This window comes from Elephas maximus, chromosome 21 (assembly GCF_024166365.1).
Source record: "Elephas maximus indicus isolate mEleMax1 chromosome 21, mEleMax1 primary haplotype, whole genome shotgun sequence".
Lineage (NCBI taxonomy): Eukaryota > Metazoa > Chordata > Mammalia > Proboscidea > Elephantidae > Elephas > Elephas maximus.
Genome location: NC_064839.1, coordinates 35,337,177 through 35,353,671, shown reverse-complemented (window position 1 = coordinate 35,353,671; position 16,495 = coordinate 35,337,177). Strand labels below are relative to the sequence as shown.

The 16,495-nt window shown below is 44.1% G+C and overlaps 1 protein-coding gene across 1 annotated transcript in view; it reads right to left on the bottom strand.

Moving 5' to 3' along the window:
- Positions 1-9,864: 9,864 nt before the first annotated feature.
- TANGO6 (transport and golgi organization 6 homolog) overlaps positions 9,865-16,495 on the bottom strand; it is a 207,689-nt gene continuing 201,058 nt past the window's right edge. The window contains exon 18 of the mRNA XM_049864569.1: positions 9,865-12,510. Within this exon, the coding sequence (XP_049720526.1) occupies positions 12,334-12,510 (177 nt within the window). The 3' untranslated portion in view covers positions 9,865-12,333. The remainder of the gene's footprint in view (positions 12,511-16,495) is intronic.

Here is a 16,495-nt window from a genome sequence, read left to right as displayed (position 1 = left end):
GAGGGCTCAGGCTGGACTCTGCCATCTACAAATTTAGCCGTTTTAAAGTGGCCATATAAGGCAGTTTATAATTAAATGTCAATGAGAGAATCTGACTAGAAGAGTTTGAGGATTTCAGGAAAGAGATCTCCGAGCTGGAATGGGCTTGGCAGAGTTTCATGAAGAACTTGTGCTGGCTGAATAGAAAGGTAAGAGCATTTTAGATAGGAAGAATCACTTAAGTAAAAGAATGGGTGTAAGAATTGGTGAGGTGTGTTTGAAAGACAGCGAAGAGAGGCCTAGATGAGACAAGGTATTTACACTTTACGCTTAAATTTACATTCAAAGTGCTTACGGCAGTACCTGCTGTATAGAAGGTACCAATAAATTTCAGCTGCTATGAGGATGCTAGGGACAGATTCTGGAGGATCTCAAATGACTGAATAAGGAGTTTAAATATTACCCTGCAGGTGATGGGAAACTACTGAAGATGCCTGAGCAAGGTAGTAACAGGTTACAATTATTGTCTGCAAAGGTTGAGCTGGTGGTATTTTAGGGTAAGGACTGGGAATGCGGGATAGGAGACCTGTTAGTAGGCAAGCAAAGCAAAGGGCTGAGAAGGAGCTGCAATGACAATGTTGGTGTTGCCTTCAGTAAGTGAAGGTGAGGGTAGAGGTGGAGGGGTAATCAAGAGAGAGAGATTTCTACAGTTTGGAGAGTTGAAGGGACCATTCTCAAAGCTTTGGGGAGTTTGAGGGAGCTGGGGTTGACAGTTCCACAAATCAAGATTTCAACCAGTTTTCAAATCCAAACTCATGAAATGCTCAAATACCTTGCCCAATAGGAGCCCACCATCCAATCTATCTCATCATCACTGGTGCGTGAAGCTGCAGAACCACCTTGCCAGCAACCAGGTGCTCCCCCTGCTCTGCTGGTCTCTTGTGAGTGACTTGGGCAGAGGTGGGGCATTCTAGTTCCACAGGCTGCCCCCCTCACACTTAGACCTCACGCTTCAGTGCCCCTCCCTGGAATCCAGCCCACAACTTCTAGCTAAGCAAAACAGAAAAGGGGATGGTAGCCAAGCTGCCTAGGCCTCCGTGCCCAAGCAGTGCCTGCCTCCCCTTTCTGCCCAGACTTCATCCCCTCAGCTTCCCCCGGGCTGGCCACAATTAAAAACCTCTTGAAGCTAATGAAGGTGAATTTAAAACAGCCACCAAAGAGTAGCCAGTTATGTTCCCCAGCTGACTAAATAGGGCTTCCTCTTCAAATCGGCTTAATCTACAATACTAGTTAATACATAATTCAAAGTGGAAAGTGTGTGCCTTAACAAGGCAGCTACTACCAAACAGAGTTACCCTTTCATAACATTCCCCACTTATTGACAAGTACTCTGTAGTCAGAGGTGCAATGTTTGAGGAAGCAGACTTAAGGACTTTTCTAACAATGGTTAGATTTTAACACCGGTCTCTCTCTCTTCTTGGATGGAAGAATCAATTTCACTTTAAATTAAAGGACCTTCAGCTCTGCTGGAGGCAGACTGGTCAGCCTCCACGAAGGGGCCAGGTTCTTTTATGCTGGCTTGAAGGTCAGGATTAGGAGGGCACCCTGGAGCAATAACCAAATAGCAAACCAGACTTGCAGATGCTTTTCTTGAAACCCTAGACCAAAAAAGCTCTTCCCAGCCATCTTTCCTTTCTTTCCTAGGTGAATGTAGACAAATAATCAGAGGGCAACTTTCTATCATAATCTACCTTATTGATAGAGTATTGTGCATCTACTAAAAATTACATTCATGAAGAGAATGTGGCAATAAGCAAAAATGCTTATGATGCAATGTTAAGTGAAAACGGCAGGATACAAAATTGTATGTATGACAGACTACATTTATGTTGTTGTTGCTTTCTTTTACATCCTATGCACCAAAAGGCAAGGAGGAAATTCATCCAAGTATTAAGATCAGGTTTGCCTGAGTGGTGGAAAAAAGGGATCTTCTTTTCCCCATGATTTTTATGCTACATTTTCCAAATTTAGTATAAATAATTTTATAACAAAGAGTTATTTTTAAATGGTATGAATTCTGAGTTCACAGTTTCCTTATAAGCTGGGGCACAGACTAGATCACATATGGGTTCATGTGAAAAAGGTTTGGCGGCCTCAATTTACAATGATAGCAGTAATGTAGTTGTTTCCAGGTGGTTGGGAGGGCAGGGGTATAGGATTAGTGGTAGGCAAAGTACAGTAATTTGCTTTATTTAAATGCCTCCCACTGGTCCTTTTAGAGAACTTAGGACGGAAGGGGGAATACGGAGAGCTGTGCTGGCTCATCCAGTTCCTTTGAGTGAACTATAAAATGACACTCCTTCCTCCTAGCAATGCAGCCCCACGCCAGGGCCCATGGTTTGGCTGGCTGCCACCTTCACTTACCCCCCTCATCCAGGATCACGGCCATCCTGGGTAAGGAGGAGGCGTGTGTTAAATATGGACTCTAGGAGTACCCTTAAAAGATGCTTTTCCTGAAAAAGATATTTCCAAGAGCCATGATGTCAACAGCATTGCCCTTCTGCCCAAGGAAACCCAGGGGAGAGGTTCTCTCCTTGGGTGTTGTAAACCTGCCCACACACCCATACCTGCACAGAACTCACTTTGATACAAAGTGGACACACACACTTGCTAAGTTACGCAAGTGCACACACACTTTCCCAGGCCTCGGCGGAACGCAATCGCAGTCCATAGTCCAAGTCGTTGGATCACCAGGCGGGGAACGAATCACTTGAGGTATGTTGTTCCAAATTCATTTGGCTGTTGTTTCAATAGCATCAACCACAATTCTTAAATGTGCTGGAATTTCTGCATTATGTCCTCTTTCTTGATTACAGACATCATTAGTCACTGCCACAGAGGAGGGCCAAAGCTGAACCCTCCATAAAAGCAATTAGAGAAGAATGGAGGTAGGGGAGGTTTCCATTAGCTTCTTTGTGGGGAGGGTGCCCCCAAACTATCCAAACTATGTTCTACTTGTAGCAGTTTTCTTTTTTTTTTTTGGCTAGGACACTCCCCGCCCAAAATACACACACACACATACACACGTAGTTTCCCGGCAATATAAGCTAATGTACTGGTTCTCATGTCTGGCTGTTACACATGAGAATTTTAAAAGCTGGAAAGCTTTTTAAAGAACACCAATGCCTGGACTCCATCCCAGATCAATTTAATCCAAATCACTGGGGTTGGGCCCCAGGCTTGACTTTTTTTCTGTTTTAATTCCCCAGGTGATTCTATTATGCATCCAGGGTGGAGAGCACATCCTGGGGACGGTCCTCAGCCAAGACTGGCACTGAGTGGCCAGTAGGGTGCCAGCCCGCACAGGTGGTGAGCTCCAGAGCGTAAGAGTGTCTACTCATTTTCCTCTAGCACCAGGCCTGGCACAGGGCAGGCACCTGTTGGAATTAACTGACCTTAAACTATCTATCAAGCCAGAAACAAAAGTAAAAGAGAAAGGATGCTGATTTCTAGAAAGTAGAAGGAAAAGCCAGAGAGAAACACAGTGGAACACAGGACGAGATCGGCAGGGTCAGTCCACAGGTCCCTACGATGCACCTCAAATTGGATTTAAAGAATGTTTTCATTGGTAACGGTGCTGCCTGCTTTTTCCCGGAGCACTGGGGTAGAAGCCAACCAGTCCTTGTCAGGGGAAGGACAGCGCTGCCAAAAACAGCTTGGATTAGCTTTTGTTTTCTGAATGACAGAACTTCTTCTGCACTTTGTGGCTTTCCCTACTCAAGGAAAGAGGCTAGAGGTAGTCTCGAGAGACTGTCAAGGGATCTGAGCTCCTCTCTCTTGGGGTATGGGGCCCCCATTGCTATCTCTCTCACATGGCACTGGCCGTGGCCATGGAGAAACACCCACATGACTGATGCCGGAGCCTTGTTCTTTGCAATCTCTGGACAACACTGATACTCACAAAGCAGTTTCTTTTCAGGTGGAGTTTACCCCCACCCCCAACTCTTTGAAGCATCAGCATCACCATTCTTCTCTTAGTAAAGACAGCCTAATTTCAGGCTGGCCCTTCCCTAGGATTAATACAGTCGCCAGAGGTTTTGAAGCGGTGTGTGGTCCAATAAAAGGTTATGTGTGTATGTGGGGGAGGGGGAGAGCTTGCTGGAGTTCTGGAGACTCCGGAAGTGCAGAGCAGGTGGCTTTGTTCTCCCAGCGCCAGGCTACCTGTGCGTGTCATGACTAGGGCTGCACATCCTAAAAGCCCCACCCAGACAGTGTTCTGATATGGCTTCAGCTCCCAAGGCAGACAGCACAGATTAAATCTTACGTCATTTAATAAACCACTTAAAGGCCCAGTCGCTCTTTTCCTGGTTCCCCAGCAGAAAGAGCACTCCTGCAGCTCGAAGCTGCTCTGTAAATTGTCCTCTCCGGATATCAGTAACGCCACCCTCAGCCTCTCTGCAGCTCTGTGCTGGAATTCGGTGCTGGCTGACTGGGCAATTCTATGAACTCATGAATAAAAGAAGTTTCTGATACTCCCCTCTTTCCTCTTTCTTTTAACCATTTGCAAGAACTTACCTCTCTTGACCTTATTTTGATTTTTCCCTTCTGCAAAAGAGGTCTATTAATTCTAGCCTCATTTTTTTCTCTCGAGAAATGGTATAGGATTAGAGCTATTAATGTATACATGCTTTGAGCTCCTTTCAAGAAGTAACTTAAAAATGATCCATTATTATTATTCTGAAAATGAAATCTGAGAACTGAAGTCCTGCTTACAGGAGATGAAAACACAACACCTTAAAAGGGTTCTGGTTGAGGTTCTTGGGAAGACTCCCTGCTTTTCTGTGTCAACTACACACCACCACTTTCTGCCTCCTCTGCTCCCAGGAGGCAGTCATAGATGTCTACTACTTTAGCCAGTCCCAGGATAAGAAGCCTTTCTATAAGCAATTTACCAAAGCTGCCCACGTGCAGAAGCAGGTGGGCTGGGGAACTTTCACAAACCTTATCTCCAGCTGCTGGGCAAACTACAAGGTCAAATGCAAGATGTATAACAAGTTCTGGTGTTTGAGGTTGAGTTTTGATGTATGAGGACAATACTTTGTGGAAATCAGGACTAAATCTTGACACAGGTGGTACAATTAAACAAACATGGAACCACTTTCTTTATCCTCACTTATATTAAGAACAGTTTTTTAGAATTTAGAAATCTAGTATCTATTGGGTAGAAGCAAAGCACAGTGGTTAAAAGCACGGTCTTTGGAGCCAGATCGCCTGGGTTCAAATATTGGTTAGGCTACTTCTTACTAGCTGTGTAATCTGAGGCAAGTCAATTAGCCACTTGTGTGCCTCAGTCTTCCCACCTGTAAAATGGGGATAATAATAATGCCTACCACACAGGCCCAGTGTGAGAAGTGGATTAATATGTGCCAAGTACACAAAAGAGCATAATAAGCTCCTTATAGTGATAACTGTGGCCATGATTATTATGTACAGTGATGTAGAACTACAGCAACTATTCATCCTGCCTGGGTTTTACAGGAAGAACCCAATACTTTGAGGGGTCATCAGACCATATTTTCTGAGTCTGGTTTAGGAAATATGGTCACCATCCTGGGGACACTCCAAATCCCATAAGAAGGCATATTCTAGATACTAAGGACAGAGACTCAGAGCTGGGGCTGTGGTAAAAGCCTTTTCTTATAGGCCTCCATGGTCGCAGGATTTCTCTCCAGGGTGAGCACTTACAAGCCGCTAACACTTGTAGCCAGGGTGTGGCTGCTGCTGAGCGTATCTGCGAAGCCCATGCTCCTGTCGGTGGTTTTGGCATACAGAAAACCCCAGCCCTTGAAGACTTCCTAGTCCTGAATTATTCAGAGAATGGTGTTAACACTTGGTTTTGGAGACTGAACCTGCATTTCAGGGGTATAAACTAATGTTAGCTGAGGGTGGGAGATGTAGATTTGTACAAACTTTTGGTGAACATTTTGGTGTTAACATTTAAAATGTTCATGCCTTTTTGATCCAGCATTCCAACTACTTTGGATTTATCCTACACAAACACTTAAGTATGCCAAGAGTCACGTTTGAGAATCACTGAAGAATCATTGGTAACAAAATTAGAAACAACTCAACTGACCTTCCATAGACAAATATTTAAATAAGCTGTAGTGCACCTATACCATGGAAGATATGCAGTCATTGAAATGGAGAGGGGTCTGGAAGTACTGACATGAGATTGTCTCTAATACATGACTGAGAAAAAAAGACACAGCACACTACAGAAATGATTCTATTTTTGTTTTTGAAAGCAGTCAAGTACGTTAGTTTTGTTTGGGAAAGGCCGAAGGGAAAGAAAAATCTGGAGGAAATACAGATTAAATTGTCAAAGGTAAGCTTGGGGTAGGAATGGAGGTGAGGTAGTGAGAATTTTTCTTTCATTGTTATATACACATTGTATTTGTTATAAATGACATATGTAATAATAATAAAAAAGAAATAAGCAGCCAGGGCATCTGTACTTGATAATTCTGCCATTCCCAGCACTCTCAGAAAGGGCCGAGGTCCAGCACAGGGTTTTTTGGTAGGTACCCCTCAGCAGTGTCAGTGGGCACCAAACAACTTCTTCATGATGGATTCATGCATACATTTGAGCACCTGAGTTTGCATCTCAGATAGTACTCTAGCTGAAAGGCTTTTTCTTCTAGATTCATTTTTTTGCAGGAGAAGCTCTATAGTATTCAACAGATGTTCAAAATTGGACACATGGAGGGCTTTCCAATGTAGTAAACAGGATCCTGGCTGAGACACACCAAACGGGGTTAACAATAGCTTGCCTCCCTGTTCCACAAGGTTGTTGTGAGAATCAGACAATCTTATGGGTGAAAAATAACTTTCCAGACTATGGTATCACAGAGCTACTGAATCAGTACAAAGACCTGTGGTGAGGAACAATCGGTGATGACCCCTCAAACGATAAGTGGGTGAAGCCCCTTCCAGTGTTGACGGTGAGGGTGGCTGCGTTCACTCTGCACTTGCCAATATGCTTGGCGTGTGCCGAGCACAGCCTTGAGCCCTGCCAGGAGGGAAGAGTGCAGCAAGACAAATTCCCAACCCCCAAATAGCGATTCCATTCCAAGCAGAGTGGTGCATGGAAGTCAGAGGTGCTGCGCACTGCAGGAGGGTGCTGCATGTGACTGCAGAACGTCTGTAGCTCTAGAACATGCTGGAGGGCACAGCCATGCTCACAGAGGTCATGGCTGCTGCTGTCCAGGGGCAGGGGAAGAAGACCCCTGTGGGTCCATGATCAGGGAGAGTGGCTATCTCTCATGGCCCGCCCCTGACAGCAGCTCTGATAGAACTCAGCTCCTGTTTCTGACTCTCTCCCTTTGCCATTGAAATTCCAGCTGAGATTTTGGATTTCTGTGCAAAAAGACTGCAGAAGCCAATGTGGCTTTGTACAGGCCCTATCAACTGATCAACTTTCAGATGTCTTAGCCACCCTCTAAGCTGCCGAGAATCACAGGCAAATGAAGGGCAGCTCTATCCACTCTATCCTCTTACAGACAAAGGGTCAGAGAAGGTGGGTGGATGGAGGGCACAGCAATACATTTGCTTTCCTTTCTTCTTGGGGGAGATGAGAAGAAACTGTTGCTGCCAGAGAAGAGGAGCTGTAACAACACCAGAGCAAGTGATGCTGAGTTGGGAGGGAGGTGCAATGAAAAGGGATGGGGCTCACCTCATCATTTTGAGAAAAAATGTGTAGTTGGGTATGAAACTCCTTTTGTCTACATATATTTCCCATTTTACTGCATTTAGCATCTTGACCTCGAAGTATTTTCCAGAAACAAGTTAAAGGGGCTTCAGGTAAAAATGGATGTGTGACTTCCTCCTTCACCCAGCAAGGGGCCCAAAAGACCCAATGTGACCTATCTTGTCACCGCCCTGACCTCAGCCACACCACTCTCCCCGTTCTCACTCTGTTCTAGCCACACTAGCCTCCTTGCTCTTCCTTGAACCTGCCAGGCATACTGCCACCTCGGGGCCTAGACTTGCCATTCCCTCTGCCTGGAATGCTCTTCCTCCAGGTATCTTCAGGGTCGCTTCTTCACCTCCTTTAACTCTTTCCTCAAATGTCAACTTCTTGGCACGGTCTTCTCCGGACAATGTATCCAAACTTACAGCTCCCACCCTCCATAAGCATCTCATCCCCCTTCCCTACTTTTTCTCCAGAGCATTTATCACTATTTGACATTCTATTTCTTTACCTTGTTTGTCTGTCTCCCTCCATTACAATGCAAGCTCCCTGAGGGTAAGGGTTTCATCTATTTTGTTTACTACTGTGTCCTCAGTGCCTAGTACAGCATCTGGCACGTAGCAAAGTGCTCTGCTCAATAAATTGTTCTCACTCTCTGGGATCTGGTTTCCCACCTTGGCCCTTCTATGTGGTTAGGTGGGCAGAGTTACAGAAAAGTAGAAGAAATAGAGAATAGAGGTCAAGAAATGAAGCAAAAGATGAGGATGATACAAGGAAAATGGAAAATTATGTGTGTGGAGAGGTGATAAAGAAAAAGCGAAAGTTTAGAGATTTCTGATTAAATATCAGAGGACTTGTAGAGGGGCAAATTAGTGCCAAGGAGGAAGAAAAATATGGCTGAGAGGGAAATTCTCCAGCATGTTCAGGAAGTCTAACCTGAACAAGTAGTTAGTGCTTGGGCAGAAAGCCTGGGGTTTGGCTGAAGCCACTGCTTTTGGGCTCCTTCCATGCCTCTGTTAATGTACTCAGTGGCTAACTGAGAGGATGGAGTTTCGGGTCCACCCAGAGGTACTTTCGAACAAAGGCCTGGTGATCTACTTCCCAAAAATCAGCCACTGAAAACCCTATGGAACACACTTCTATTCTGATACACATGGGGTTGCCATCAGTCAGAATTGACTCAATGGCAACTGTTTCCTTTTTTGTTTTCCATGCCACTTGCCTCAATGCCATTTTTGGTAGGCCCAGGGAGCCGTGGACAGTGGGCCAGAAAGAGGAGAAAAAGACCAGGAAGGGAAAGAAAGAGGAGAAGAAGGGATGGGGCCAAGCAAAAGATGGAGTGAGTGATACAGGGGGGTCTCGTTAATGAGTTTCTGGGCATTAGAAAGGGTTCAGGGCAAGCAGTTCTTTTTTAATACAAGAGACCCAGGAAAGCATCAGTTAGAGACACGGAGGAAAGAGGCTGCAACGGACAGCAGGAAGAAGGTAGTCCCTGAAGGAGAAAACACGGGCAGAGGTGGGAGGCAAGCCCGGGTATGTGGCTGTTGCAAAGAACAAGACCTCTTACAGGCCCTGTGCAGAGAAGTGCCACTATTGCTTCTGCCATCTGTCTCAAGCTCCTGAGATTTGTTTCTTTTCTTTTTTAGTTTTATGCTTTTATTACGCTAAAAGCTTCATGCTCTTTCCCAAGACTCTTCATATATATATTAATAATTTGGAAGACATATTTAATAATTTAGAAAAATTGAATGATTTTGTCACATTTAGGAGAATTAAAGGTATCTTTCCTTTGAACTTGGTAACAAGGTCAGAAAAAGTCACTCTCTGAAACTGAACCCCTCAAAATCAATAAAGAACAGATGCTTTAGCCACTTGCTATATAGTTCAAATTAAGAGTTGATTTATAAATGGAAATAAAGGGACTAGGATGCTTTGTGAGACTCTCCTAGGAAACTAGTTTTTTAAAATAATTTCTATTGTGCTTTAAATGAAAGTTTACAAATCAAGTCAGTCTCTCACACAAAAACTTATATATACCTTGCTACATACTCCCAATTACTATCCCCCTAATGAGACAGTCTGCCCCCTCCCTCCACTCTCTTTGTGTCTATCTCCCCAGCTTCTAACCCCCTCTACCTTCTCATCTCCCCTCCCGGCAGGAGATATCAACATAGTCTCAAGTGTCTACCTGGTCCAAGAAGCTCACTCCTTACCAGCATCCCTCTCCAACCCATTGTTCAGTCCAATCCATGTCTGAAGAGTTGGCTTAACGAATGGTTCCTGTCCTGAGCCAACTGAAGGTCTGGGGACCATGACCACCAGGATCCTTTCAGTCTCAGTCAGACCATTAAGTCTGGTTTTTTTTATGAGAATTTGGGGTCTGCATCCTACTGCTCTCCTGCTCCCTCAGGGGTTTTCTGTTGTGTTCCCTGTCAGGGCAGTCATCGCTTGTAGCTGGGCACCATCTAGTTCTTCTGGTCTCAGGATGATGTAGTCTCTGGTTCATGTGGCCCTTTCTGTCTCTTGGGCTCCTAATTACCTTGTGTCCTTGATGTTCTTCATTCTCCTTTGATCCAGGTGGGTTGAGACTCATTGATGTATCTTAGATGGCCACTTGCTAGCATTTAAGACACCAGACGCCACTCTTCAAAGCGGGATGCAGAATGTTTTCTTAATAGATTTTATTATGCCAATTGACTTAGATGTCCCCTGAAACCATGGTCCCCAAACCCCTGCCCCTGCTACGCAGGCCTTCGAAGCATTCAGTTTATTCAGGAAACTTCTTTGCTTTTGGTTTAGTCCAGTTGTGCTGACTGCCCCTGTATTGTGTGTTGTCTATTCCCTTCACCTAGAGTAGTTCTTATCTACTATCTAATTAGTGGGAAACTAGGTTTTTAGATTACAGAGTTTCTCAGTCTAATCAAGGTGATCAATCAAGATATGTCCTTGGAAGTGGAGTGTACTTAACGCAAATAAAGCTGTAGGTTAAATCAACCATGCTATCTAACATATTCAATCTGATTATCTGAAGTGGGCGGGAAGAAGTTTAACTAAAGGAAGGCAAGAAACAAGAATTTTTAACGTATATTCATTTGCTCCAAATGAAATTCTTTTCTGATTTGAAAGCCCCAGTCCCGATTTTCTAGACATCCTTGATTTGGAGAATGGAAATGAATATGGCTGCCCGGCTACAGCAAAGGGTTATGGGTTTTTGCCCTGGCTAAATGGAAATATTCCTTGAAAACGTCTAACTACCTTTGTCCTAATTCTTTGCTCACTAAGCTAATTTGCCATCTATTGTGTGTAATTTGGCCTCTTTAAAGAGATGCTCACCACAAAATTTCTAAGCTAAGAACGTGCCTGTAAATCAGGCCAGAGAGAAATATCCTGTTAGCTGGAAATGGGCAGGTCTATATATAGATCCTTCAGTCTCTTGAGAGTTTTTGGAAATTGTGTTTCCATTCCCCTGGACTGATCACTCCAGACAATACAGATAAAACCTGTGACAGAATTCTGTACTAAGCCCTACAAAGCCTGCCACTGATCATGTGGTTGTTGGTTAGCCTTGTCAAGGTGTTGACAGCCTTGTGTGTGTTGGGGGAGGGGAGAAGACTTGTCTGAAGCAGCCAGCCAGTTTCTCCCTTTTGTCAGCTCTTTAAGATGCAGTCAAAGTGCAGTGGCTAAAATACATAAACAGGAGCCAGGGTGTATGCCACATCTGAAATTATGTCAATAAACCTGGCATCAGGGCACCAATATGCAACATAGTTTCCAGCATGCATTCTGTACTAGCCCATTGTCTAAGCATTCATCTTTCTAAAGAAACAGAGCACTGAATGCAAGATATAAACTCTTATCTGAGGTGCTTGTGCCTCTCTTCTGATAATCAGGGCAACTCTTTATAAGCAGAGGCAGAGGGAGGGAAAGAAAATGGCCAGGGAGAACAGACACAGGGCTTAACCTCCTTTAGAAGATTCAACCAGCTTGATTCTCTTTTCTAGGGATCAAAGCCTCTCAACTCCACGGCTTTCCATCTTGATAGCAGAGGACCAGATTCAGACCTGTTATTCTTCCCAGGCAAGATAATTTTATTCCATTTTCCATGTTTTGATAACAACTTCCTCCCCTTCCCCATCTTAAGCAGCCAAGGATGACTAGCTCTGCCTGCTCCTCATTTTCACAAGGAAGAATAATCTCACCATGGAAGAAGGTCAAGGCATCTGACACATGGGTGGCCAACCTCTTCTACTCAAGTCACAAGAGAATGGTCACTTAATCAAACTCCATCAGCTGTACTAAAAATATACTTCTATAAGGTAAGCATTCCTCTCTAAATGTTATATGACACTGAAAATGTGCAGATTAATGAGATTTGTAATTTTTTTTCTTTCAACTGTACACACTTCAGGCTGGATGCAGGGTAGCTAAACAGATGTTTTCGGGTCACCCTGAAGACATATGTAGCCAGAGACATAAAGCCACTGCCAGGGTCAGCCATACTGCCAGCACCAAAGATGCAGTGGGGCCACCTGCTAGAAGGCTTGGGCACCACTCTGGCTGCTTGTTCCCTCCCTCCTTGATGTTCTTTGAGCCAGGTCTAATTATGGCAGGACCACTATCTTTTTCTCCAGTTTCTGTGGTGGGAACAGGAAGTTTCTCATTATCTCATCCAACTCTTCCAGGGCCAGTTGGGCATGGAGCTTGGCCACGTCATCAGGCTCCAAACGTACCACGTGCTTCAGCAGGTGATAGAGATCCTTGAGGACGTCCCTCAGCACCTGTACGAGAAAGACACAGTCATGACCATCTGTCTGCTGTGCCAACATTTCTCAGTTTGCCCTAACTGCCTTCTCCTCCTGTCTGAGGAGTTTTCTAAGGAAACCCACAGGCTCCCTCAAGAAAATAAGGCATAGCCCTCTAAGGGTGAAGGTGGAGGGAAAGGTGGCCCCGACCTCATAGCCCTAACATTTGTATTGAGATAGGCCTCCCTTTGGGTTTCTTATTCATTCCTGCTACCTTACCACACTGGCCTTTACTCTCAGGCCCAAGTATAGATCTCAGACTCCTTCCTTTAGTACCAAAGCATGGCAGAGACCTCAGGACCAGAGACAGACAATATTGCTCAGATAGGATTCTCCTAGAGCATGATTAGAGCAGTGTTCTCCTCGCTAGTTCCCCACAAAGCTCTCTTCTGACAACCACAGAATAGGTTCCTATCTTACAAAGCCCAGGAGGCTATTTCCTTTAGCAATTATGCCTTTCCTTGCTACTACTTTAAAAATTTTCCACCACAATTCCGTTTTCCATAGCTTTGAACTTGAGTTTTGTAAGTGAAGTCCAAGGAGACAAAAGAACATGAGTGTGAGGGGAGGAAATACATGTCATATGTGTGTCCACCATTCTTCGCTAGTATATTTGCATACAGCATTCGCCATGCTGTGCCCCTAAGCACAGAATTCTGGTGGACTGAGTAAGCAAGGCAGTGATGCCTAGAGAGGCCATACTTTCCATTTGAACCAGAACTTGCCTTAAGCAAAGAAAAGAACACAGTGGCATTCTAAGAAACACAGATAACCAAGGAATCCTATCATATTCTTACCTGTGTTAATTCCCTGCATTAGCCAGCCATTTGCATTGAAAATGATGACACAGAAAGAAAAGGACAGGACAACTCATAGTTCCTGTTCCTTTCAGTCCTTTCTTATTCATCAGTAAGGTAAAACTAGAGAGTATTGGTAGAATGTGCACATGTCAAAAAGTGACATAAAAACAGGTGATTTAGGTTTGTGCAGAGTTTCCAATGTTCTGAGAATGAAATACACATGCATGTATAAACTACAGAATACAAACTGTGTCATTTCTGTGATTCCACATATTAAGTGCTCTTATATTTGCATTTAAAACTGGCATTGCACAATATGAAAATGAACAGCAAAATTCACACTAATAGTTTAACATTTTAATTTTTCTCTACTTAGAACAATTTTAAATAGCAAGTAATAAACATCATGAAAAGCTGAGAAAGACAATGGCAGAAAGGAAAAAGCTTTATATTTTAGTACCTTTAATGGCACTTTTTTCTTGCTTTTGAACAAAGGACCCCACACTTTAAAAAAAAAAAAATTTTTTTTTTTTTTTTTTTTAGGCCCCACAAATTATGTAGCCAGCCCTGCAGACAATTCTCAGTACTCCACATCCGGCATCAACACATTAAGCAGCTGAATCCTGTGAGCAAACTTCACAAAGATGCTGCTCAATCTCTGCTGTGGAGTTATCTCCTGGGTTTTCTCAGGGAGCAGCTGAGACACAGTACAAGTTAGGTCACCTAGCCCAGGCTTCCAACTCTAACTGTGGCACTATCCCTACTGCCCTTTCATAATCTATCTTCCGGTGAGGAAGTCCTATCTTTCCTCAAGGCTGGCAGTATGAAAACGAGAGACAATTCCGGAAAGTGAGTGACTCTCCACAGCTACTGCCTCATGATTACTCACTCATTCAGTAGTTATTATTAAGGGCCTACTTCGTGCCCAGGCAGTGGGCTGGTAATAAAAAGATGAATAATGCACAGTCCCTACCCTCCGGCCATCACAGCCTAGCCGGGAGGCTGACACACCATACAGTGTGATCTGCTCTCTGATAAATGTCCATGATTCCGTGGAAGCAGAGAGAGGAAAGTGATTCTGCCTGTGGGGGTGGGTGGGGGGAGAAGAACATCTTCTAACATGTGAAAGGGCCTTCATTCTGACAATTATTTGCAACCAGTGGGTGGCACCAAGGAGTTGGCTTGGGGAAGCTTCAGCAAGTCCTCCCAACCCCAGGCCACTTGAAATAAATGCAGAGTCTAAACAAAACCAAAAAACTACCCTGGTGGTGCAGTGGTCAAGTGCTCGGCTGCTAACCAGTAGGTCAGTGGCTCGAACCCACCAGTAGCTCCACAGGAGAAAGATGTGAAAATCTGTCCCCTTAAAGATTTACAGCCTTGGAAACCCTATGGGGCAGATCTACTCTGTCCTATAGGGTCACTATGAGTCAGCACTGACTCTATGGCAATGGCTATGTATGTTAAGTAAAACCAACATGATTGTTATGTGGATACAGCTTAAAAACAAGTCTCCTAGTAAGTGTCTCCCCAGTGGATTTTAGCTCAAAATTCTAAAGTTTCTACTGTTTATTACAAGTCATCTTTTTTTTTCCCCCCTAGAGGGATCTAATACCCAGGCAGAAGTATCCTAAGAGATTTTTGCTAGGTCCTCCTAACATTCAAAGTAACTTTTACTTGTTAAAAGGGAAGTTCTGAGGTATTCTGTTCCTTCCTAGTGTGGATAAGAATTTTCCCCTCAGCATTGCTGTGTCCTTAAAGTAACAATAATGCTTGTACAAACACCACTTCATACTTGAGGGGTGCTGAGTCCCTTGTTATCAGTTACCGGATCTCCTTTTTTAAGTAACTGAGTGTTAAGCAAAGGCTCCTCCTTAATTAATGGGTCTGTTTTAGCAATCCACCCTGGTACTGCTTCTCCCCAGTCCCTGTAACTCTGGGGATCCCACACATCTCAGACTTCCTCTGGACTCCCCAAGGATCAAAGCTTCCTGCCAGCCAGGGATTGTCACCAAATCCCATGGATCAGGGGCTGAATACAAGGAGAGTTCAAAGGTAAAGTTACTCACAGGAGCCTCTGTGGTGGGCAGGATATAGGCAATCCCATGTAGGAAACCTCTCATTAAGAGTTCAACACACCTGTGATTCTTCCTCCACAGCATCAAGGCCCAAGGACTCCAGGGGAGGTATGCATGGGGGTGGTGCATCTCATCCAGAGTCAATCTATCTTAGTTTATAGCAACACTACCACCCACTGCCGTCGAGTCGATTCCGACTCATAGCGACCCTATAGAACAGAGCAGAATTGCCCCATACAGTTTGCAAGAAGCGCCTGGCGGATTTGACCTGCCAACCTCTTGGTTAGCAGCCGTAGCACTTAACCACTACGCCACCAGAGTTTCAGTGGTTGAAATAAACATCTTCGCCATCTGAGGAGCTCTTAGTGGGACACCCTAAGGAAGTTCCCAGATTCCTACTCTGAAAACTCTTTGGAAGGGGATGGAATACAGGTGCTTTATCAAAAGAATTTAAAGCACACCTCACAGTCCCCTCCCCAACCCCACCCATTCCAGACGCTGGTTCCATGAAGCATGCAAAGCTGATGCTTCAGGGACAAGGGCAGCCTTTATGGTTAGATGTCGCTTAGAAAAGTCCAGATGAGACGGGGCACACTGCAAAGGGAACAGTGTGAGCAAAAGATTGCCTTAGGCACACAGGTGCACTGCCAATGTAAAAGCAGGAAATCAGTGCATTTGACTCTTTCAATGAGCTTGACTGGAACATCCCCACAGTGGCTGTTTGTTGTATGTTTGAGTTAAGATCAAAAGAAAAAATAAATGGCAACTATCTTTCTTCTTTTAAATTCCTAAGTTTATTTATTTGATTATAAAAGCAATAGAACCACAATCCAGGATATCTGGAAAATAGAGCGGAAAAAAAAAGTCTCTAATCTGACTACCTCTCTAACACAAGTTCCATTAGTAAAGATGTCTTCTAATGAATAGATTCATTTACATTTAAAAAATATTTTTAAAAGTTATTTACATTTCAATGTGATTTTATAAATGGAACTTGGGGAATGACATTGCTGTTATTATTATGTGGAGTCAGCAAGACATAACACAAATGGTTACAAAGAGCCACTTACGGAAACACGGGATTGG